General features: G+C 46.1%; 2 protein-coding genes across 2 annotated transcripts; both read right to left on the bottom strand.

Moving 5' to 3' along the window:
* Window positions 1-453: 453 nt before the first annotated feature.
* pdcd4a (programmed cell death 4a) lies at window positions 454-12,935 on the bottom strand. Its single transcript, XM_067250049.1, has 12 exons — window positions 12,725-12,935; window positions 12,502-12,611; window positions 7,560-7,868; window positions 7,334-7,431; window positions 5,172-5,285; window positions 4,811-5,032; window positions 4,604-4,701; window positions 3,850-3,964; window positions 2,904-3,011; window positions 2,317-2,427; window positions 2,042-2,181; window positions 454-1,962 (listed from the first exon to the last, which is right to left on the bottom strand). Exons 2-12 carry the CDS (start codon window positions 12,545-12,547, stop codon window positions 1,911-1,913), a joined length of 1,413 nt encoding a protein of 470 aa, XP_067106150.1. The 5' UTR covers window positions 12,548-12,611; window positions 12,725-12,935; the 3' UTR covers window positions 454-1,910.
* A 4,920-nt stretch (window positions 12,936-17,855) lies between these two features.
* si:ch73-290k24.6 (WW domain-binding protein 1) lies at window positions 17,856-23,428 on the bottom strand. The gene is made up of 7 exons (XM_067250265.1): window positions 23,378-23,428; window positions 20,577-20,618; window positions 20,066-20,110; window positions 19,722-19,866; window positions 19,131-19,292; window positions 18,638-18,976; window positions 17,856-18,358 (listed from the first exon to the last, which is right to left on the bottom strand). Exons 1-7 carry the CDS (start codon window positions 23,426-23,428, stop codon window positions 17,856-17,858), a joined length of 1,287 nt encoding a protein of 428 aa, XP_067106366.1.
* Between the last annotated feature and the right edge of the window lie 776 nt (window positions 23,429-24,204).

The following is a 24,204-nucleotide window of genomic DNA, read 5'->3' as shown; positions in this document are numbered from 1 at the left end:
CATTTTATTGACAGTGCAATTAATCGTGGATCGAAGTGATTTGGTAAGACCTTTCCGAGCGTGTTTCATCAACACGTAATGCCATGGTAACTTGGGTGAAGAAAAAAAAGCTTTGTTTCTGTTTTAAATGTATTCACATTGTTAATTGTGATATAGCATACAATGATTGGTCTAAAATTCAACTTACAGCAACTGTACAATGGAAAGAAGGCCTTAAATCTTGAGCATATTTTAGCCAATAATGGCAACACCCACTGAAATGCTATGGTTATTAAAATAAAATAAAGATTGAAATTCAAATATGTTTTCAGCTAATGACGCCTGCAAATTAGCTTGGCGAAGTCAGTAAAATCAATTTGTCTTACCCTCGGGGTACCCTACCTCTAACACTCCATCTCTCCTTCAGTCCCCTAACTAGATGGGTTCGTTAACTAACACTGGAAGAAACACACGTTTTGTTGATGCTAGCTTGTTTTTAATTCAATGAAAAGATGTAAACCCCATTTCCATATTCCTCACATTGTGATTCCGAAGGTTACACATTGGTCAGCAAACAGACATAAAGAACTCCGGCTCTCGTGTGAATCATCTCAAAATGTATCCTTACATCCTTTTCCCCCCTAGGTTGACTCCCTGATCTGACATTCATAGGATTCATAGGACACACATGCTTACAACCATGCACAAAGGGATGGAAGGAACAGCATTTAGAAAAGGTTCAAACACTAAAGAGCATACCCTCAGCCAGAGACACCAGGGTCAGTGAAAAGACAAGATCCAGATTTGACCACATTAAGTCCTGGACTCTAGACCACATAAAATTGAAAACCTTCATTCATATTTCTCTAGTCCAGCACCTGGTTTGGTTTAGTCTGGGAACAAAGAAGAAGTCTCTATGATATAGGGGTATACATTCCACTGTGGAAGTGGGTCAAAGAATCTAGCACAAATACAACAAAAACCTGATAAGTACTCCAGTTTGGGTAACCTAAATCCTCCAGAAAAGTATGCATAAGGCCTTGTCCTTCCTGAGTGTTTGAGGCCTACGTTGATCTTCCAAGTCTGTCCTCAGAAGGTGGGCCCTTGGATAACCAACTAGGTACAAACAGGCTTTTGTTTTGACCACAGCTTTGCTCTGAACAGTGAACTATGCCCTGTCTAACCAAAATAAGCCAGGACATTGGGCTGACAAAGAAATACAGAACAGGAATAATTGGTTGAATCAATTTGAACACTTCTGAGAACTGTCTTACAAATAAAGCTTTGGTCAAAAAAAATAAAAGCTGAGGTCCATAGCGTTCCCAAAGAGCATTCGATAACTAAGCGCTTGTTGGAAAGGTTGCAGGCTGTGATCTCCTAGTGTTTTGCATGTTGTTTTTCTTGAGCATTACACATGCAAAGCAAACAATGTAATTACCGAAACACCAGTTTGGCAAAGCAACTGAAACCACATAACCCCTCATGCCCATCACCAGACATGAGCCTCAGACTCCAATTGACCCAAACTCCATGTTAATTGTAAAATCCCCCCACCTTCCCCCATTCTTCAGACGCCTTGACCAGGAGGACCAATCCAGACATCATGGAGCAAACTGAAGAATGAGGCAGGAGAACACATGGCAATCCCAGAAAGACAACATTCTCACAAAAAAGACCTAATACAAAAAAAAGGAAAATAGAGTAGGTGAACACCAGGGCCTCTCACTTCGATCCTCCTCCACCCGATGTCAACGTCGGTGTGTGTGGTGCTGTGTGAGTGTGTGTGTAGGTGTTGATGACGGAGGGTCGGGGGTAGAGCAGGGGAGTCAGCCTGCCAGCCAGACCAGCCTCAGGGTAGCTGCGTGGGGCAGAGGGGAGGGCTGCAGAGGGGAGGGTGATGGACACACCGTAGCCTCCCCTCCTCCTCCACACTATTGCTTGATCAGTCCACCGTCTCCCTCGCTCACAAACCGCTTGCGCCCCCTGGTGGTCATAAACAGAATGAGAAGATTGCGCAAAAGAATTGGGTGTGCTGCAAATGCTCATGTTTGCAGGCACTGACCTGGAGGGACATGCGTCTCTTAGCTGTTTAGTGATGACTGATTCCTGGTAACTCAGATCCACCAGAGCCTCCATGATGCTATGGGCATGGGGGACGTCCAGGTTGATCTCTGGAAGCTCATCATACACACGCTGGAAACCCTGCGGAGGAAACAGGACCACAAAGATGGGGTTGAGGAGAACATTCATGATAACCTTGAATTGTATTCTATATTCATACAAATTTGACACTGACTTATATGGCGGGGGATCACCCAAATGCAAAGACTGACTGACCCGGTTCATCTGGTCTAGAGTAATAAGTCCTGACTTCCAGAAGGACTGGAGGAGCTTCACCATCATCTGGATGGCCTTGTCCCCTTTGGACTCCAGCACCATGACCACTGCCTGGAAGACACAGGGAGAACACAGACTTGGATATTAGCCTCAGATGCACTGATGTGAAATGAACACCTCAGAAACCAGAGGATATTACCTAAAGCAGAGTTTGAACTACACACACACACACACACGAAGCCCATAGAACATTTGAAAACAAGTGTCATTCCCCTGTGACACCACAAGAGGGCATTAATGGTTTGTTGTTTAGCAAGCTTGTCATCAACCTGACAGCAGTTCTTACGGAATTTGCACTTAGTATCTAGGATACTAACTTCTGAATGTTATGTAATCTCTTAGCTCAGTTTTACTGTCAGTCGAATATTGCTTCAAAATATCTTGTGAAAATAGGCATTTTTGGTTTGAAAGGGAGGTTATCATCCTGCTTACAGTTCTTCCGATAAAAATCAAGATAATATTCCAACCTTTCCCCCCCCAAAAAAATTACATCAGTCAATATTTCCAAAAAGGCCAAGCTAGCATACCTCATAGACCAGTTCGTGGTGGAAGTGAGGAACTTCGAGGTCTCTCAGACAGTGCTCTGCCTCAGACACTTCTCCTGACACCAGGTATTCCTTCAACAGCAGGTTCATCTGGACAACAACAACAACATCAACACATTGAGGATACAGGACTGTTGCTTCGGTTTGAAATTGAATGGGCTACACATCATCAAGAACTCGGCTCCTACACAGATGGACAGAAAAAGCAAGAGGGAAAGAGACAGAGAGAATGAGAGTGGCAGGCAGGTTGTGCTGTGGGTGAGAAGGGCCCTCAGGGTCTCCCCTCCAGTCCTCCAGGGACTCCCCCTGAGACAGTCAAAGGCAGAGAAATGACCCGGCAGGAATCCAAACTGGATGGGAGTTTGGTTCACTGGCAGGGCTACCGTAGGTTACGCAACACAAAGGATTGAGGGCGGTTTCTAAACACACACACTTTTCGTGAATCTATTCAAACAGGATTCCATTAACTTTACGAGCACACAGACACCTGGTGAACCTGCAGCCAGCTTCCCACCTGTGTGCCTACGTGTGTGTGTGTGAGGCCAGGGTGCAGCCTATTTACTCCAGGCTGTGAAGGATCCCGTGTCAGTGGGAGGGAGTTCTGATACACACTAATAAAACAGGACTGGCCTGTGGCTCTCTTCCCCGCATGCACTTCTACCTTCTGTTGATGTTACGCAAGGACAGAGGAAAGTACACCAAAAGATTGTCCCTGTAAACAATCCGTCAGTAGATGCAGCTAATTAGAACACGCCTTCTAAGCTTATCTTTGTCATTACAAACAGGCCCTGAAACTCTTAGCTACACATCACACATTTCCCCATTGTTTTGGCCTTCTAGCGACTTAAGATCCTGTCAGGGGAGGGAGAGAGAGGGTGGAAAGGAGGGATAGCCAGGAAAGAGAGGCCCCACCTTTAACAGGCTTTACCTCTTTGACGAGGTGTTTGACAGGTCTGAGGCCTCCGCCCACGCCCCACACGTTGTCGAGCCGCACCATCTCCCTCTTCATGGAGAGGAGCACGGCCGCACGGTCAAGCGCTGCCCTGGAGGAGACAGCAACCACACAAACGCCATTAGTACCACAACCACAAACCATGAGGACCACAACCACATATCCTCATAAGAGGATATGTGGTTGTGGACAAGTGTAAGGGTGAATTTATTTTCTCTAGAAGCAGTGAATTCTTAACACAAGAACAGCCACAACAGTCATTTAGACAGTTTTGAAATGTATATTAAAATGTTTTTAATATAAATTACACTAAAGGCAAAAAGAATATTAACTTGTTGACTTATTTCAGCCACACAAGATCATATTGACCGAAGAATTTCTGTTGTAAATCTTTGCTGGGGTTGATGGTTGCTTAGCAACTATCCTTGTCTCTGTCAAAGAAACGTCACTAGCGCTCTCTAGTTCTTTTGTTATCTTGCATACAATTACAAATTATTAGATTAAATTGGCTAATCCGTACAATAGTACGAAAATGTCTGAACTGAATGAAATCTCTCAATTGGGTATTTATCCTTAAACTAACAGATTATAGAGTTTGGCATCTTTTTGACCGCTTATGGAAATTACAGTAGTTATGGACATTCTAGTGTGCACTGAGTTAAGGTGGCAGCTTTATCCTGCTTGTCAAACTGAGCATAAACAACCTTTGATCCCCTTAACCCCAGCTCACCTGGCGTAGTCACAGTCCACCTTTCCCTTGTAGCGGTCTAGGAAGGCCATGGGGAGGGCGTGGTCGGCTATGGCTCTGGCGATAAACTGGCCCAGCATCTGTGAACACAGTCCAGTACTCAGAAACAACAAACCCGCCTGTTATAACACAAGGCTGCTCCCCGACCTCAAACCAAGCGTACATCTGTTCCACCCTCACCACTCCTACCTGTGGGGCTTCAGGGGTGTCCAGGATGAGGTCCGGTAGTTCGCGGAGCGTCTTGTCGAAGGCCCGGGCCATGTCCCCCTGGGACAGCACTTTACCCGTCAGGTCGGACAGCAGCCTGGAGGTGAGCTCCCGGTGGCTGGCCTTGCCCTCCAGAGACAGAGACACGGCCAGGGAAGAGAACTCATACTTGTTGTGGCCCAGGTTCAGTCCTTTCAGCAGCATCTGGAGGAGACAGATGGAAACATGAATCGTGGTCGCACCCAGAGACATGAAGAGGGCGTGGCCTCAAACAGGGACTGATCCTGGTAACATGGCAGTACATGACCTGCGGACATCTGCTCTGGTCAAACACCCCATTTACCTGGACCTCTTTTGTGTCTCCGTGTTCAAAGTACTCCTGGACGATTGGGTTGACGGTCTTCTCCAGCTCCTTCTCGTCCAGTACTGGTACCACTTTTGCATACACTGTGTCTCCCTTTTAACACACACACACACACCTCAGGATTCATTACCTATTTCCTCTTTCAAAAAGCAAAGAGTATATGTTTACTAAGTGCAGTTGGTGATCTTTTGTGGGTGTTAGTAATATTGTTCCCCTTGCAAAACCTGAACACATTAAAACAACCACAACAAAGAGTAAACACACTTGGAGCAGCTTTGCCACTTGCCCTGAACCACTGACCACCGATTATTGTGAACATAGATTAATAAATGCGCCACTGGTTTCACAGCTCAGACTAAACAATGTAAGGTACTGTGAGTACACCTAACCCTAACCCTTCTGGGGGGGAGACATAGTTAGCCAGAGCAGCACAGTGCCAGAAGGAAATAAGTCCAGGCTTCATTGTTTTTGACCTGCATTGAAAATTCCAAACAGGGGAAAGAATATCACCCGAGCGCGAGGACAAGGGTTTCAGCCACAACCTCAAACACGATGACTCACTTTCCTGTTCTCTCCTGCCACTTATGGGAAGTGATCCTTGATGGAACAGCGAGATACTGAAAACAGGACCTTCAGGAAACAAACAGCTGGCAAGTCTACCCGAGAGGTCGGGCCTTCAGAAGGTGACCAGCCTGCCCAGCCTGACCAGGTGGTGGGACTACACATTTGTCCCATGTTCCTTCAAAATGTCTGGCCTGAATAATGGAAAAACACCAGCTGAACGGTGATAGGGCTCGCTCGAACCTTCACAATAAACCCTGACCGACAGCTGACTCAGCTATGGCTTTGCGACCAACTGTAAAGGATACGGAGATGGATCCTATTTGCATACTTGGATCACCTCTGAAAATCCTACTTTTCATTCTCGACCACTAGTCAAGCTCATTGCCGAGACAGCAGCAACAGCAGCTTTCAAGGCCAGCCCTGATATCCACCTCCATCTTTAATCGTGTGTGTGTGGTGGTGGTGGTGGGGGGAGTAGCCTTGACAGACGCACCATTCCCACTCCGGTGTCATTGTGACCTTTTATCGGAGCAGGAGCGTGGCCGCTCTGCATTGGGTCGATACTGCAGGTTAAAGATTGAAAGTCCCACTGACGGGTACAGAAGAGAGCCATCTGTGGTGTGGGGACATGCACGGCCTTGACCCACATCTCAGTTCAGAGTTCCAGCCAACTGCTACAGTTGGCTGGCTTCACCTTGAGGACTAGGAGCAGAGGGCCGACAGTCATTTACCATTTGTCGTAGGCCAAACAGATCCCACATCTGAACCAGGACAGTAGGCTATAATCTTGAAAGCAGTGCATCTTGAAAAGGTTTACATATATTCAACTGGCAATACTCCAATGACAGTACCTGGAAATGTCTGATTATCCGTTGTTCTTTCGATACGCAGTACTTGTACGTCACATACGTGTCTGCTAAATGAATAAAATGCCAAATGTAGTCAAGCTGTCTAGACGACCTCATTCAGGACGAAACAGAACGACTCTACAGTAAATGCTGTGTGTTAATAGCAACCCGTCTTGTCGTGTCAGTACATAATCAACTGTGGTGGGGGTCAGGGTAGCAGTGGGGGCCATTCTATTCATCCCTGCTCCCTCGTGTCTGGTGGCCCCTGAACTAGCATCAGCATATTTAATTTTCTGCGGGGGCCATAGAAGAGGTGTTTCGGTGCAGTACCGCTTTGTGATGAGAGCGACGCTTTGGAACAAAGCATCTCCCGGCAAAAACGGGTCGAGGGCCGAACGAGCCCTGAGGGAGAAAGACCCTGACCTGGGCCGGCTGGTACTGGTTCATTCATAGTTGGGATGTAAAACAAGAGTTGTGTGGAGGGGGGGGTGACCGCCGAGGACAGAGCCGGGCTGTGTTTGTGTATGTTTGGGCGTGGCGATGCAGGGTGTGCGTCTCTACAGCTGTATTGTCTACACACACCCAGTGATGGGCCCTGTCATTTGGATACATACTGGGAAGCTCGTAGGAGTTCCTCTCCCGCAAAGACACACACACACACACACACACACACACACACACACACACACACACACACACACACACACACACACACACACACACACACACCTGTTTCGACTCGTCGTAGTTGGGGTCCCTTGCGTCAGGCTCCTCGTCTTCGTAGACCATTCCTGCCGCTCCCCACACCCCTTTACCGCCCGCACCACCTGAGGATGGACAGACATCAGGAAGGCAGAGGCAGGCGCGCAGAGGCAGGCGCGCGGCGACCACACACACCCAGTTAGCCGTTAGCGTAGCAGCAGACCCCCTCATATCAGCCCGGCGTGTAGCCTACCTTTCTTGGGAAGGCCCCTGCCTTTGCCTGCCCGCGACTTGCGGTCGTTGGCGTTGACCTTGCCCTTGGGGCTGTGTGGGTCGCCCCCGGCCAGCTCCCCGGACAGGGACTCGGAGAACGAGTCACTGGTGGAGTTACGCGACGAGGACTTGCGCAGACGCCTCTTGGCTTTGGCCTCGAGACGCGCCTTGTGCAACGCCTTCTCCTGCGGGGTCCAGTTGCCGTTCACCTCCGCCTCGATCAGGCCCTCGTCCTCATCGCCATAGAAATGGTCAGTCCCTCCCATGTCGCCGTCAAAGGCGAACACCCCTGTGGAAGGAAGGCATCCAGTACATAATCTGATCCTCTATATCTTTTAGCATTTACAAGATGCTGTTATCCAAAGCGACATGCAAATAATGCATATCGTACAGCAGAAAATCAAGGATCCTAGTTCACAAATCCAACAGTATTTGAGGTCAAATTCTTTATTTACGAGGCACAGTGCAAAGTAAACACATCTCAGCTATCAGTCTAGTGCAACCATAATACCTAAAACCATAAAGTAAAATAATACATCTTGATACCTTTAATCAGCCGTGTTTTGGACACAATTTAATTGTTTACAAGCTTGTTGCTCAGGGGGACAATTAACAGCTGGTCATAAACAGATGTCATCCAGGGTCAAAAAGACCACACCTTCCTGTCACCCGTCTCCACCCTGTCTTTGAACCAGAGTAAACCGGTCAAGTCCAGAATGATGCCCACTGACATGGCAATGTTTTCCCTTAGTGCAGAGACGGTGCACAGACAAGGCAGAGGGTGCGCAGAGACAGACAGGAATTCTTTAGCTGCTGGTTATTGACAGTTGTTGAGGGTCTCCCTCAACAGCTGTGATTTACACATGGGCGGGTTCTGGGAGCTCGCATGAGCCATCCAGAGAGAAGCAGTGATAGTTTGGGGGATGAATGATAGTAGCATTGTTTCATACAGCCCAATCTGCATCTCTGTCGACCTACATCGGTGCATTTAGAGCACATGGTTGGTGGTGTTATCATAGCGTGCAAGCCAGCAGCTACGAGGTCTCTGTCAATTACAGCACTTGGGTACTGCACCGAACCCAGTCCAAGTAAGGGAAGACGGCACCTCACGCTGCATACGCGCGCACACACACACACACACACACCATTTAGCTGAGGAAACACAGCTAGGAAAAGAGGAGGTTAGGAGAGCACAAGGGGGGCAGAAACGCTGGAGTCAGCAGCTTTTCCCGTATGGAGAGGAGCCCAGACCGCTCCCACTCACCGAGAGTCTGACCACATATGGCAGTGCGGGGTCACGGGGACAAGACTCTGGGAGAGGCAGGGACCTCTCTGGGGTTGTAATGAATACCCTAACCCCTCCTGAGAAGGCCCAGAGCCAGCCGGAGGAGTTATGGGCCTATAGATTACAGGGTACGCTGGAACGAGGGATAGAGAGGAGGAGGAGAAACTCACCCAAGCCACATATCCAGAATCAGGACAAATTCTGTTCTGCTAGTAAAAGAAGTGAGAAAAAAGAATAGGCTCATAAGAAATTGAATTGAGCTCAGTTGGGAGGATAGGATGCAAACATGTCTGTACACACAGGTCTCTGCTCTGAGGAAGTGTCTCTTTTCTATGAGAGCGCCCGCATGCATACCCTCTGTCCTGGCCTGCTCAAACTGTAAACAACTGACCAGCTCACCTCCTCCTCTTGCTCCAGCTGCATGCCTAACATGACTTGCCAGTATATTAGGATTGAGGGGGAGAGAGAGCAAGAGAGAAGAAAACCAAGTTGAGCAACAGCCAAGTCAAGGCATTGCAAAACAGAATGTAGCCTTCCCAGCTAAAAAGCTAAGTAACTTTACTTCTCTGTGTGTGTGTTGTGGTCTATGTGTGCAGAGGAAGGTGTTGCTGTCTGTTTTGAGAACTGAAAGAGCAGGCAACCGCCACCCTCCCCCCCTACAAGAGGGCCTGCATGTGCATGCTTACACCCCTGCAGAAATTCACAGACAGATCCCATCTGTTAAGTCTCTAATCCAGACCACCCCAAGAGCACTCCGACCATGTCGATTAACTAAAAGTACACAACAACACTAGTCTGTCATTTACCTAGCTGTCGAACACACACAAAGCAAGATCAGTGTTTCCCCTAGGTTTACAGCTTGGGGGGGGGGGGGGGGGGGGGGGGGGGGGGGTTGGTAGGGCGGCGGCGGGGACCATGTAGAGACAGAAATGACATGCCGTTGTGGAAATAAGATAAATAACATAAGGCCATTTAGTTTGTTTAATAAAAGAGCAAGCTATAGACCTGTTTTATAGGAAAGGTAACCTTTATTTTGTGATCGGGCGCTATATTTAAAAAATTAATAAAATGAACATATTTATTTTATTTTTTTACTTGACCTTCCAGGGGGGGGGGGGGGGGGGGAGCGGGGGGTGCTGTTGGGGGGGGCGGGGCACCCTCCGAATATAATGGTAGGGGAAACACTGAAGATTTTGACCTTGGCTTGATCCGGGTTAGACAGGTAGCCAAGTTGTGTAATACAACAAGTAGTGTCCCTGAGCTAGTCCAACACAGCAGGACTAGAGATGACTAGTCAACCACAGCAGGACTAGTTTACCACAGCAGGGCTAAAGATTACTAGTCTACCACAGCCAGACTAGACAATATCCTCTGGTGGTATAAAGACATGCTGCCAACACAAAGCAGCAGGGCTGCCCATCCAGAGGAGGTCAGTGGAGCAGTTTTCACTGATCTCCAAGGATTGACCTAGTTTACCTAACCTTCATGGCTTGATTTAAAGTGCCAGGCTTCTGAACAGAACACACATTGCCAAGCCTAATGATCGATGATCGACCACACAAGGTAGCTGGTAATGAACACGTCCAACTACTAGAAACGGTGGTTGCTTCTGGATTTTGGTGAAGGGAACATAGTCTGCCAGGCTGGGGTAGTGCGGCGAGGCGTGAGCTGAAGAGGAGTGGGGTGTGTCTGTCTTGACTGAGGCATTTAACGGTCACCTAGATTTGGGAGTGTGTTGGGAGAGCCTGCTATGAACAAGATAAAGAGGACTGGAGCGCTTTCATGAGGTGTTGTTCATGTGCACACGTTTAACCTGCGGTTAATAATTAACACGTCTGGGCCTTAAGTGTCTGACCTGGGCCTGTTTGTTTTAGATTATTGTCCATTTGTAGTAGGGGGGGGGGGTGCATTTCACTAAAGCGACTGTGACAAACCTCAACATGAATTATGTGTACTCAGCTGGCCATGAACCAAGCAGGCTTGACAGGTCTCTGTGTGTGTGTGTGTGTGTGCGCATGTGCATATGTGCGTGTGTGTGTGTGTGTGTGTGCATGAGTTTGTATTTTTGTTCTCCCATAACTAGAACAGGCCCATAATATTTAAGAATCCCCCCCCTTCTTTTCAGCCAATTCAAAGGCATCTTTGACATGTTGTGTAAAGACCAGGCCTGCAGGGATTCCCTGAAAAATGGCAGTTTGCACTGAGTGGAGCCCCCACCCCCACCTGGGAGCAGAAGTGTGGAGACAGACAAACCATGGCAGTGACATGAGCCACATAAAAAGGGCAGAGCAGGCTCCAGAATGAACCGACTGTTTGATTTCCAGAAGGGGGCATTTTGTATACAGGTCTCTTATAGAAACGTGTAGCCAAAATAAGGGGGGAGGCACCGCATTCCGACCCTGGGGCAAGGAGACAGGTTGTGTATTATGAAAATCACGACAAACTCACCCACTGGTTGAAGACATACTATAGATTCAATTTTTTGGTTTAAATGGTATGCATTGATAAAACCAAATATTTGACTGTACTTAAGACATGGATTACAACTATTATAAATACAAAAGGCATCGATATCACTTAAGCAACGTTTTAAGCACATCGGGAAGGAAGATTACGCAATAAATTCAAATTGGTCCGTACATTGTAGCTGTGGATGCTGACGTCACTTTCGCACCAAAAGGCTCGGCCTCTGTTGCTTGTGAATTGTTTCGTTTAATATCGTTAATTCGCACCCTGTTTTTGTAATGAACGACCTCCGTATATGCGGAAGATATACAATAGTTAACAGATGTGCATGCGGGGATGTGCATGCTGTAGCATTTCTTACCAACACTAGCCATATTCACCTAAAGATATCAATTATATTTTGTGTGTGTGTGTGTGTGTATAGTGGAGCAGACGCTGTTGTGTTTGATCTACAGATAAAAACAAATAGAATTGTGAGGACGTTTCACAGTTCTAGGGGGCGTGGTATTCCAAACAACATTCAGTTCCTCGTTTTTCGACTTGGGGCACATTGAGCACGCTTCAGAAAAAGGATAGTAAATGATCTATCGTCCGTCAGTGCAATTGCTACAGACTGCCATAAATAAGCGACAATATCAAATAAACAATATAGCACATGAAGATAAGTGATGATATAGGTCTTCAATCGAGTTAGATAATGATATGTTGGGCCATTTCTAGAATACATGAAACAAATGAGTAACGCTAGCAAGCTAATGCGTTTAGTTAGCATCAACATTATGGGTTTAGACAGCTGGATAAAACTAGCAAATTCACTGCGAACCGAACGTCACGAAAGGGTTAACATTCACAGTGTGCCTTTACAACGTGGACTGCAAGATCAAAACACACCAAATATATAACAAAACGGTGCCTTTTCAAATAATGTCCCTGGTCCAACCATTTATTTATGGTTATGCGTCGAATGAAATAGCTTTTCTGCAAACTGCTTTGTGCGCACACTGTATAGTACATGAGGTACTGGAGCACATGGTGGAGCGTAGTGGGAACTGCAGCCCTTCCCTTCCAGGGACAAAAGGTGGAATGGGACTGATGTTTTCATATTAAGCTCAAACGGATCCAGATATAATTTTTGCACCACAAAAGCATGGACAGTTTTTTTCCGACTCACCGTCGTGCTGTTGAGCGGTGGCCCATGTCTCCACTTCGGTCGCCATGGCGCTCTTTGAATTGCCCGTTTACCGTTTGTTAACGTCTGCTATCCTCACCTAGTTGCTTGCTCTGAAAACAAGACGTGCACGAGTAAATAAACACATTACAAGTCGAAACTAAACATTAATCTTAAATGTAACAATGCATATGCTTGGACAGCAAAATATTTGCATAAACCTCACTCGTGTTTGATAGCTTGATCGCGCTTGATAAAGCCAACGTCGATTTCGAATAAAATTGTAAATTAAATGTAGTTGCAAATACAGAACAAACACCAGGATGTCTGCTAAGCTTTAAAGATAGATGGTACACTCTTCTCAGAATTAATCTCAAAAGATCACGAAGAAACAACTATGGGCGAATGCAAAACTAGTTCGAGTACATGTCAGGAGCATCCAAGATAAACAAAGTCTGTTTTTAACTTTAGAACGTCTGCGTAAAGTCACGTGGACCAAACGTGGATGAGGAGTGGTTAATAAAGGGGCAGGAATTTGCCTGGTCAGGCCAATCACATTGCAGGTAAATGACACTGGTCAACGATATGGAGAGAGACCTTACACGCATGCCTTTACTGAATCAGGTTTACGTGACATCCGCAAAAACATTCAACATGTTTGTCTTTAATAACGATTCATTGCACATCTATATATATTTGTATTCTTCGGGTGTGGTATAATTTGAAAAAAGGAGAATTATGCTCAACCACTCACCACCCACTTTGAACTTGGAACAGCTCTTTGAAGATGTATCAATTAAATATCGTCTGTCCACAATAGAAATAGCACGCACTCACTTTTGAGACCTAGGTCAGAATAAGTTTGACACGTTTTTACTGTTTACTATTTCAGTCCCAATTTCAATACAAGGTGGTGCCAAAGAACAAGGTTGTTTGATTAGCAGTGAAATGATAATGCGAATGACTTCAAATTCACGGTCAGGCAAAAGGAGTACACTTACATTTACATTAGGCTACATTTATTCATTTAGCAGACGCTTAAAGTTGCTACTATGAACTCGACAGAAAATGTACCTCCGTAGGCCCATGCCTCGTCCATTAATTGTACATAGCGGGACAAGTTATCCCTTACTTCTCAGCGTGAGAAATACAAGGTGTTCGTTGAAATGCGTGAGTCTCAGGGCGAATGCGTGAGACTTGAAAGCCCTGCTCTCAGCTTCACACACCATAATATGCTATAATAATATCAAAAAGCACATGTCCTATGCAAAGTTAATATTTGGAACATTACCAAACCATGTGAAGTTTATACTACAAAATAAATATAATTGGTTAAGTGTTTGTCAGTCACTCCTTGTTGCAGTAATAGGGCCTACGTGGAAAGTGGATTAGGCCTATTTAAAGGACATTTGAGAGAAACTTCAGAGATGGTGACTCATTCTCAACCAGGGAGAAATTACATCTTCAAGTGAGTAGGTGTTGATTGCTATCTCACACTCTCACTTATTTGTTGCTAACAGGCTGGCTGTAGATTCCAGCACCTCTAACAACAACTCTTTCAGAAAAAAACAGTGCACTGTATAGGCCTATTAAAACAGCATTTTAAAATATAAGGACTGACACAAAGATAAGAGATGAGAAAGAACAAATATGAATGTGATACAAAGATGCCACAACTATTTTGTTTGCATTTATTTGAAGTAACATAGTGTTTGTGTACCAACATTTATTTCCACAGAAAATACACAATTCTGTTTTTCGTAAGTGGTTGTTTGACTTGGTCTAAATCCAAATCAACGTCGCACTCAGACTAACATGGAGCATGAAGTAACTGCAGCATGGAGTCAAATCACCAAGCATTGAAAGCACTACAGGAGAACAGAAGAACTGCACAGTAAAAGTACATCATCAAAACAGTTTGTTACACCCCATTATCAGTTTACCTACAAATTTACCATGTCCTATACAGGATACAAAATAAATGCAACATTGACAGTGACAAGTTCATAAAAATGTCATCTTAACAAATAACCAAATTACTTTGACCTCATAATGAAGAGGCTGAAACATAACTAGGATATAGAAAGTTTGTCACCACTCTCGCATGCACACTAGAGTAGTCGCTGCAGTTACAACTGTTGGGTAAGCTTGGCTTCCCCTCTAATTTTATGTTCCTCTGTTGAAATCTCAAAATCAAATTCATTAACAGTCACAACGCAGCCTGCTATCCACAAGTGGCAGGACTTGGAGGAATATGCTACGTGTTCTCGCAGCAGAGAAGAACCAACAGTCTTGAGCTGTCCAGACAGGACAGGTTTTCTTGTCACTTGTCCAAACAAAATAAATGCTGACCTCAGCAGTGTTTTTCAGCACTGTCAGCATTTGTGTATTTACTGGCCTTATAAAAGAAACGTAGTACAAATATAAAGTGTGTTGTATCTGCATTAGGAGATGTAAACATCCCTTTTTGCGGTCAAAACTCCACAAGATAACAGTCTTCTATCATGCCGTGGCTGAGCAGGGACAGGGGTCACACACAAGGACCGACTGCTGACCCAGCCAAATAAGACTAAGCCTGTCCTAAACACTGAACTAGGATCTGATTGGTCTGTCCTCTCAAAAGGGTGTAGTTTAAAAGTGGGGTGGTGCCGAGCTGATCAGAAATCTGTTCATAACAACAGTCTTAAGCCTAAAGAAAGTTTCTCCCAGGCTTTGTTGTATACAATCATAGATGAGAAGAGGTTGATTCATTATTTCAACAATAATCACCTATCAACTCACGTTGATCGGAATAAGGATAATCTGTGAATACCATACTATTGCTAAATACTATTTTATCCTAAGTCTCACGTACCAGTGTACTGTATATATCTTTTATAAAGAGACTGCTTAAGTACTGCTGGAAAATTATTATTCCTATTTGGTTTAGAACTATATACAACTATTACATAATCCACACAATGTGGCACATAGATAAATACTCAATGACAAGCACCCAAACGCAAAGGAAATCTTATTTTAGGCACAAAGTAACTATGAAACAGGTTCCCCCAACAACTCTCTAGACCCCAAATATGACCGTTTGATCTTTTAACGAAAGGTAGCCATCTGGCTATGATATGTTCAGGGATGTTTCTAGTGATGTTTTAAGGATCTCCTATCCTCATTCTACAATAAGAAAATATACGTCAGACTATCTGTCTACTCAGATGGGCAGAGGGCATCAGCCCCTATACAGACAGGAAACAGAGAGCACCCCCCCCCCCCCAAAAAAAAAAAAACACGTTGAACATTACCACCCGAAAGGCAAGGATGAATGCTTGTAGTTAGAAACAAGAAGTTGGCTACAAATACACAGCATAAGTACAGTACAGGTGAAAGCGTAATGTCCAAAGTGTAAAACATTACAACAGATCTAGCTTTGGATAAATGTAGTCTAGTCTAATGGTCCAGTCTAGTAGTAGGTTGATAGCTGCACTGGTGTTCCAACAGAGGCCAGCACAGAAAGCTATAGCAACCATTTCTATAAAGTGACTTTCTAATGGAGAAGTTTTCCAGGAGGGTAGAAGTATCTGTGTCTTTAAATAACTTTGAGTCATACAGTTGACGCCCTGAAAAAGGCGTCACACGAGAAGGAAAAAAATTGCTCCCAACAAAAAAACACACACCTGGTCATATTTGTAATTTCATCAGAAATAAAAGGGATTTTGGTTGTAATCACAGTGAGCGCCGTTGTGGTGAATGTTGTCCTGTAACAAAAGGTATAATGATCCTGCACTCCAACAACAGGAGTGTTCCACAGTAAGCAGTCTTCCCCTGCAGTGGAAACATTTCTTGCACGGTTCCACACAGTCCAGAGGTGAAGTTCTACTTTGAAACCAAAAGGCTTTAAAAGCAGCAACTGATCTGAAAATGATTATGTCCAGATGCCTTTACACTGGGCTTTCCAGCAATAACCAATGGGTCTACGTAGCACTCTGAAAGCAGAGTGGTGTGCAATTATCCTCCGAGACTGCATGTCTTATTATCTCATGATAAGAACAATCCATTGTTGTAATGCAGACATGTGGTTCACTAAATCCAAGAATGTTTTTTTTTTCAATTGCTCCTAATTGAAAATGTTCACTTCACAAAGTCCAAGAAATGGTGTTAGAACAAACGTGAGTGATACGGGCACTTAAATTCACACAATAAGTCTTTCATGAACTGCTCTAAAGTTCAAAGTTCACTTCTTGGAGCAGTGATATCCTGTTATTTCAATGAGCAGTAGGCTCTATCCCATGAGTTCCATGTTATACATTTCAAACAGTTATCCACCATTAGGCAAAACATTACATTCAATATCAGTGGGGAAGTACACATATGTTCAGACAGACATGTTCTGACAAGACAAGCAAAATTCCAGGTCAGACAGCAACAACGTGAAACGACAGTGACTGGAATTTCTCAGTTGGTGGTGTGTTGTGTTCTGTTACTGTACTTCATCAACTGGCACAGGACAACAGGAGAATACCGGGGAGACATAGTAAACGACAAAGCGACCAAATGCAAAGGAAAACACCGGAAAACACCCAGGAGATGTGAATTCTGGCAGACACACAACCTCCCAGTTTTCCAATTATTAGTCCTAGACATTCACCTTTGATCCTATCGTTATTGCTTTGGCATTATTGATATAGATATCATAGACCAAGCAGTGTGTGTGTGTGTGTGTGTGTGTCTGTGTGGTCTTCCAAGACAAGTAGAGAGATAGAGGTAGAGAGAGAGAGACAGGGGAAGGGCATAGGAGGAGAGGAAGGGACTTTTTGATGCAAATTGAAAAGGCAGGCCCAGAGCTGAAGACCTAGCAGACGTGTGTGTGGGTCTGTATCGGACGCTAAGTGAACATTATGCTGGCTTCACACAGCTCCACGCAGCTGTTGCTTCTCTTCCTGTGTGTGTGCATGTACGTGAATGCGAGTGACAGTTTGTGTGTGACAATAAGAGAAGGCTAGCCAACGGCATTAGCATTTTCACTGCTGCTTTGTTTATCCTCTGGGGGGTGGGGGGGGGGGGTGGGGAATAAAAAACATGTCTTTGTTCTCCATGAGAGCTCAGCAGGAACTCTGGCACGTACATAAAACAAGCAGTTCACAACAGGAACCTATGCACCTGACTAGACCATGGCACTAGACCATGGCTCTAAACCAATGAAACAACAGGCAGACGTTAGTTGGTATTCAGGCCTTGTATCCCCTCTAAACTGAACAGCAGGTGGGGGATGCGGCCACAGTAAACATACCCACATCCTCATAGGTTGTCAGTCAAGTCAGCTTGTCGGTCACCTGACAGGATTGGCTGGGTCTCATTTGTTGACTTTATGATGACTCCACGGTAATGACAGAGTCCCTGCCCCTGAGGATGGCAGAGGAGGAGGCGGGGCCGCACTGCATGGCTCGCTCATCGGGGAGCTGTGATGGGATGACGGCCTGTGCTCGAAGGGAACAGTCTACGCTGTCGTGGAGAAACCCCGCCTCCTCTCCTTCTTCTTCATCCTTCTTTCCCTCCTCCTCCTTCCCTTCCTCGCCCTCCTCATCCACCTCTTTCACCCGCTTAACCTGGCACCGGCATACCTCTATGCCCGAGTCCCCGGTCAGTCGACGGTGACGGAAGTGGTCCTCGTTTTCCTCCTCCTCTTCCTCCTCCTCTTCCTCCTTTTCCCCATCTTCCGAGTGGCTGTGGTGCTCAAAGAAGGCCACGTCAGAGGAGAAAAGGGTGTGTTTAGGGGGCGACGGGGTGGGCTTGGGGCTCTGCTCCTCCCCTCTCCGCTCTGGTGTCGCTCCCAGTCGGTCGGAGAGGACAAGCAGGGGGAGGCAATGGACTGGAGGGGGAGGAAAAGAGGGCGAGGGAAGCAGGGGAGGGGTAAAGTGAAGCGGTGGAGGGAAGGGGGGAATAGAGTGATTGGAAGTAGGCAGGGGGAGGGCGAGGGGCGTGGCCGGAGTCCCCTCGCTAACGCTGGGGGAACAAATCGGGACGACGTTGGGTGAGGGTATGGGTCGGAGGTCAGGAGGAGGGGGAAGGGTGGCTGGAGGAGGCAGGGTAAGGATCCCTTCTGACGGGGATCTGCCCCAGGCCACGGTGCCGCCCGGGTCACGCCCACCTGTAGCCTCGCTGGGGGTGGAGGCGAGGCTGCTGTCATCCGTCTCGTCTGTCACTTGGACGGAGAAGGAGGTGCTCGAGGGGGACGTGAGGGAGCAGGACTCACAGGAGCAGCTGGTGTAGTTGTCAGAGCTCTGGGAAGAAGTCATTCCGCTGGGGCCGGCCCGTTGAGACAGGTAGGGGGGGCAGGGAGGCTGGGGGTGCTGGCCGTAGGGGTGGGGGTACGAGGAGGTGGCGCCCCCTCCCTGCAGGCCGAACACAGAGCTGTAGGGAGGGGGCGGGGTGCTGGGCTGGGCCGCCACTTCCTCATAGGACGGCAGCTTGAAGGAGGCCAAGAAACCTACCAGCCACACGTGGAGATAACTGTCACTCGACTGTGATTCAGAGTACATAACAGAGCCATTATAAGGGGCCACTACAAAATATGTATTTCCTAGAATTACATCTATGTTGTATACATGGATAGTGCATCTATCAAGTGGATGGAGACGTACTGAGGTCCAGCATAGAGCTAGGGTAATTGCACGCTCCATGGTAGGCGATCAGGCTGATCTCTCTCTGTCTCTGCTGCTGCTGCATGCGGAGCTTGGCCCTGCGGTGCCGGTACGCACAGCAGCAGCTGAACAGGATCAGAACCGTCCACAGCAGCCAGAACCCTGCACAACACACCAACAGGAAGGCAACCATAGAGAACACACGTACAGAGAACTCAGAGATCACACACACATTAAAGCCTGCAGGAATCACACCGAAGCCATAGAGAAACCACCCACATAGCACCTATTGAGAACCCCCCCCCCACACACACACACAGAACCCTGAAAAAACTGGACACAGACCCTATAGAGAACAAAGACATAGAACCAATACGGAACACACACACAACCCCATTGAGAACTTAAGACACAGAACCCATAAAAAAACATGCACACAGACCATAAACAACACACAAAGAACCCATAGGGACAGAACTTGATGTGTATACAGAGCAAGAGTGGTGGGAATTGACTGAATTGACTACAAGACAACATAATACAATACAAAGCTATCCCATGACTGGAATATATTCTGTCAGTGTTACTCACACCAGAGCTCGTAGTAGTAGGTGCAGCAGCCTGTTTCTCCACAGCAGTGTCCAGTCTCACACAGGTACCCTGGGCTGTTGTTGATTCCTGGACAGTGTTTAGGACTGATCATAGGCTGACTGCCTTTGCCCGGGTACTTCACCCCCTAGTGGACGTAACCCAACATTACATGAAAGCGTTAGCCCATGGACGGCTTTTTTAGGGAACAGACTATGGTAAGTCAGCAAACTAAAATAGAGAGGAGGGCACCTGAAAATAAGCCTGAGATATGAGGGTTCATTAGGTCTGGAGTGAACCAGCCTCCAGGTGTCCTACAGGGCTGTGAAGAAAGCAAAGCATCTCACCTTGCTGATGGTTCCTATGACAGGGGCCTTTGGAGAAACGGTTACCTAAGAAGAGAAATTAGACCATATTGATACACTTGATAACATAGTCTAGTTGTAAATAGTTGTTTAATGATTGCAAAACAGTCTTGATGTGAATGAAGTTATAATTGGGCCTCATTGTTGGTGACACAACCATAAAAGTTGTGTGAAGGTTCATGAGACTGTACCCACACATTTCTTTTCAGCAAAAAAACAAAGTAATATGTAATATTGTACTAGCTTTTTTTAATGATTAATTCACTTAGCCAACGCTTTTATTCAAAGTGACATAAGAATAGTGTGCTGTGCTTGGTATATACAGACCGTTCCTCAACCACTAAAATACTGTTAGACCTTTACGCTTCTGAATCATTTTCATCTATTTGCACTATTTGGATGTTGCTTTAGATAAACGCATCTGCTATATGGATAAAATATAAACGTAAAGCGTTGTTTTGTGTGAAGGTTATGTGAAGGTTGAGCCACTTACCTTTGCTTCCGTGCCCTCGGGCCCCTGCAGAGAGATGGTCATCTGTGGAGAGATCAACAGAAAACAGCTGGTTCAGAGGAGACCACAGCAGAGCTGGTTCAGAGGAGAACACAGCAGAGCTGGTTCAGAGGAGACCACAGCAGAGCTGGTTCAGAGGAGACCACAGCAGAGCTGGTTCAGAGGAGAACACAGCAGAGCTGGTTCAGAGGAGACCACAGCAGAGCTGGTTCAGAGGAGAACACAGCAGAGCTGGTTCAGAGGAGACCACAGCAGAGCTGGTTCAGAGGAGAACACAGCAGAGCTGGTTCAGAGGAGAACACAGCAGAGCTGGTTCAGAGGAGAACACAGCAGAGCTGGTACATTTACACACACCGATGGAGCAGACATAAGAAAGAGAAGGAGGTGAACTCTCAATGATGAGAGTGAGACTGATAGAGACAGTCACATACAGAGAGAGAGACGAAATCAGAGAGGGAGATTGTGGAAAAGCAGGTGGAGAAAAAAGATGGTTACAGACACCATTTACTGTACCACAAGAACAAAAAAACTCTGGCTCCGTTCTCTGGCTAGACTTTCATGAAGGCTGGTAGGATAGGAAAATTACTGTTTGACAGCATATATCTCTTTGACGGCTCCCAGACACAAGCAAAGTAGCCAGACACTCAGGGCCAATCTCAGCTCCACAAACACATTCAGACACACGCACGCACACACACACCCTCCCTCTCATTTCATCATTAATTTATCTTCAAGACAGTTTTCTATAAAGCCTGCAGTGTCCTTTAGAGGAGGTGAGATGACCTGAAATCACTCCAGGTGCTCACTAATACCACCACAGGAAGAAGACCAGAAAAACCTTTCATAATCAGTGATAGGTTACATCATGGTAGGATATCAGCATAAGTGCAATGGAACCACTATTCTGAACATAAACAGGACCTGTCACAATGCAGCCATTGTAGGGATTCCACCTCAAACACACACACACACTAACTTACACACACACAGTTCTGATCATGCCTGTAGGGATCGTCACGCAGTACTGTTGCATAAGACTGAAAAAGGAAAATGCCTGTCTGTGCTGGCTGGCGGGGGGGGGGGGGGGGGGCAATGGGGACAATGCTTGCATGGATACTGGGGGAAAGGGGGGGGGGGGTTTGTTGTCTGCCACCACTACCAAGTACGGCTAGGCAAAGCTCTTTACCAGTCTCCCCTTCACTACAGAAAAGGACATGTCTTGTTCCTCAGTTAACACTCTTTTACGCATGTACACACACGCACACATTTAACTCTCCACAGTTGTATTAGAACACCACCACAGTTCCTAGAAGTAGCAGCTAGCGCAGTCTCCATCAATCTAGCTGTGGGTTTCCAGGCAGAAGGCCCTGCAGTAAGCACAGAGCACACCAGCATCTATCAGACCAGCACTAGGAGCACCTCGCTGCCAACTATTGATCTGCTGGCGACAGGCAGGGGAACATAACCCCAGAAGGAAGGTCTAGGGGAGCTCCACTCAGAGATGTGGGGATAGGTACAGCTTAGTGGTAGAGCATTTGACTGGAGGTCCACCCCCCCCCCCCACCCTTCCCTCCCATTAATTGAGAAATCAATCCATTATGCATACTCAACGCTGCCAGGCCTTATTGTTATTATACAGTAACCTATACAGTTACATACCCTGGTCTCCACCTGCACTAACCTTCACATTCACCTATTCTGGTCTACAGTTGTTACCTAATATAACCTACCTACCCACCCGAACCTACAGTTACCTACTCCAACCTACACAGTTTAGTCCCTACTCTGGTACCCTTCCTCCACACATCTTACATCCCATCTGTGTGTGTGTGATGTGTGTGTGTGATGTGGGAGTGTGATGTGGGTGTGAACAGTGAGGAGGGAACCCTACAGCATTGGCAACGTGAGCCATGACTGTAGCTAAAGAGACACAAAGCTGATGACTGTTCTGGAGATGAAGATGTAAAACCACTGCCACACTGGAGATGTGAAACACAGCAGTCTCAATACATAAACATGTTCTCAGGGGTCTGGGGAATGTAGTTGTATACACACATTCCTCACTGTCAGCAACAACACTACAGCTAACTTGCAAAACACAAGTCTACTGTAGTACTGCCTTGTGTGCATGAGAGTTTGGTGGAGCAGAGAAGACCATGGCAAACTGAATCAGCATTAAAGTATTTTACTGTTGGCAGATGGGCAGTACATTATCTTTACAACCCCAGTCTGGCAGGTAAAAGCACTTTTAATTATGGCCTACTTAAGTGTGAGCTAATACCTTGATGCATTACTGCAATTTCCCCACAAGGAGCAGAGGAGAGGTGGGGGGGGGATAACTTCACCAGGGTTTCAGCAACATCATCAACAAGTAAAGGAGTGTATCCTCTCAAATCACATGTTATATGACCTATAGAGCTACATCTGACCCACCACCCTGCCTTAGAGGTGGGTCAGACAGGTCTGGGACCAACATATCCATAAAACGAAACATTTACTTAGTATCTGTTAAGAAATAACACATTTATTTGGGCACAATTATTGCACTGACAACAAACACAACACTTATTGCATCAATTGAAAATGTTCCATAAATCATTTACAGAATACCAACACAAAGTCACACACAAAAGAGGGTAAAATAATTTGAGCAATTTTATGAGCTGAGCTCCATCGACTAGATGTCATACATCACTGCAGCATATTGCTTACTTGTTGACAAATAAGAAGTACTATAGAGTCACACAGAGATCTAATAAAAAGGGGAAATAAACGCTTGATACCTCCTCCGCCGTCACTCCGAGGCAGAACGTCAAGGTTTTCTCTGGATCCATTGTGAGAGTCACCGAGTTGATCACAACAGAGAAACAGAAGAGTGGGATAATATTATGTCAAGCCCCCATCTCTTTCCTACTCCGCCATTCCCCGTGCGTAAAGAACGCTCCTCCCAGAATCCTATACAAACGGGGATACCGGGGCCAATCCAAGTATGGCACAGGCTCTATGGATGTAAGGTGATCATTACAATAAAAACGTTTTGCCGTTTGCACCGTGTTTGCCGATGCAGCGGGAAAGATTTTTAATAAAGCCAGTCGGGGGATGTATGATGTCATGCTATTCCAGCCCTCTGTGAGGGTGGGCCGATGATTGGGTGAATTTATCCTAGCAACAGCCGCAGAGGCTGCAAAGATGCTGTCGTTACTTTCTATATCGTTACCTAGGCAATTAAACTGAAATACAGCCCTACCCAAAAACATGAGCAACTGGAATTGTTCTGTCTCTTGTGTGTTTTATCAAGTCAGGTTCCTACGTGTGGTGCACGCGCTAAGAGGTTGTGCAATGAAGTGTGCGCGCTTGCAACAGTGTAGTGGAGTGTGTGTGTGAGAGAGTGAGAGAGTGAGAGTGAGAGAGAGCGAGAGGGACAAGGGCACTCCCGAGCAGCCTAGTAATAATATTCTACATTACATATTGTATTTTGCACACAAACAGACATCCATAAAACTTTGACACCCATGGAAGGCTAATGATGTTGAATTTAAAAAGGGACATTTGACATAAAATCTCCCTAAATTAACCAATTCCGAGAGGAACGCCACTCGGCTCAGAATTT

This window comes from Osmerus mordax, chromosome 14, assembly GCF_038355195.1.
Source record: "Osmerus mordax isolate fOsmMor3 chromosome 14, fOsmMor3.pri, whole genome shotgun sequence".
NCBI lineage: Eukaryota > Metazoa > Chordata > Actinopteri > Osmeriformes > Osmeridae > Osmerus > Osmerus mordax.
The sequence above is the reverse complement of the archived record's forward strand: the minus strand, read 5'-3'. Positions and strand labels throughout refer to the sequence as shown.

Coding starts and splice junctions, on each gene's coding strand:
- pdcd4a (XM_067250049.1), bottom strand. CDS start 12,547: ATGGCGACCGAAGTGGAGACATGGGCCACCGCTCAACAGCACGACG. Junction 4,702..4,810: donor ACACCCCTGAAGCCCCACAG/GTAGGAGTGGTG, acceptor CTGTGTTCACAG/ATGCTGGGCCAGTTTATCGC. Junction 2,182..2,316: donor CTCTAGACCAGATGAACCGG/GTCAGTCAGTCT, acceptor TTTCCTCCGCAG/GGTTTCCAGCGTGTGTATGA.
- si:ch73-290k24.6 (XM_067250265.1), bottom strand. CDS start 23,428: ATGGATCCAGAGAAAACCTTGACGTTCTGCCTCGGAGTGACGGCGGAG. Junction 20,619..23,377: donor TCGGAGTGACGGCGGAGGAG/GTATCAAGCGTT, acceptor ATCTCTCCACAG/ATGACCATCTCTCTGCAGGG. Junction 19,293..19,721: donor CTACTACTACGAGCTCTGGT/GTGAGTAACACT, acceptor TGTGTTGTGCAG/GGTTCTGGCTGCTGTGGACG.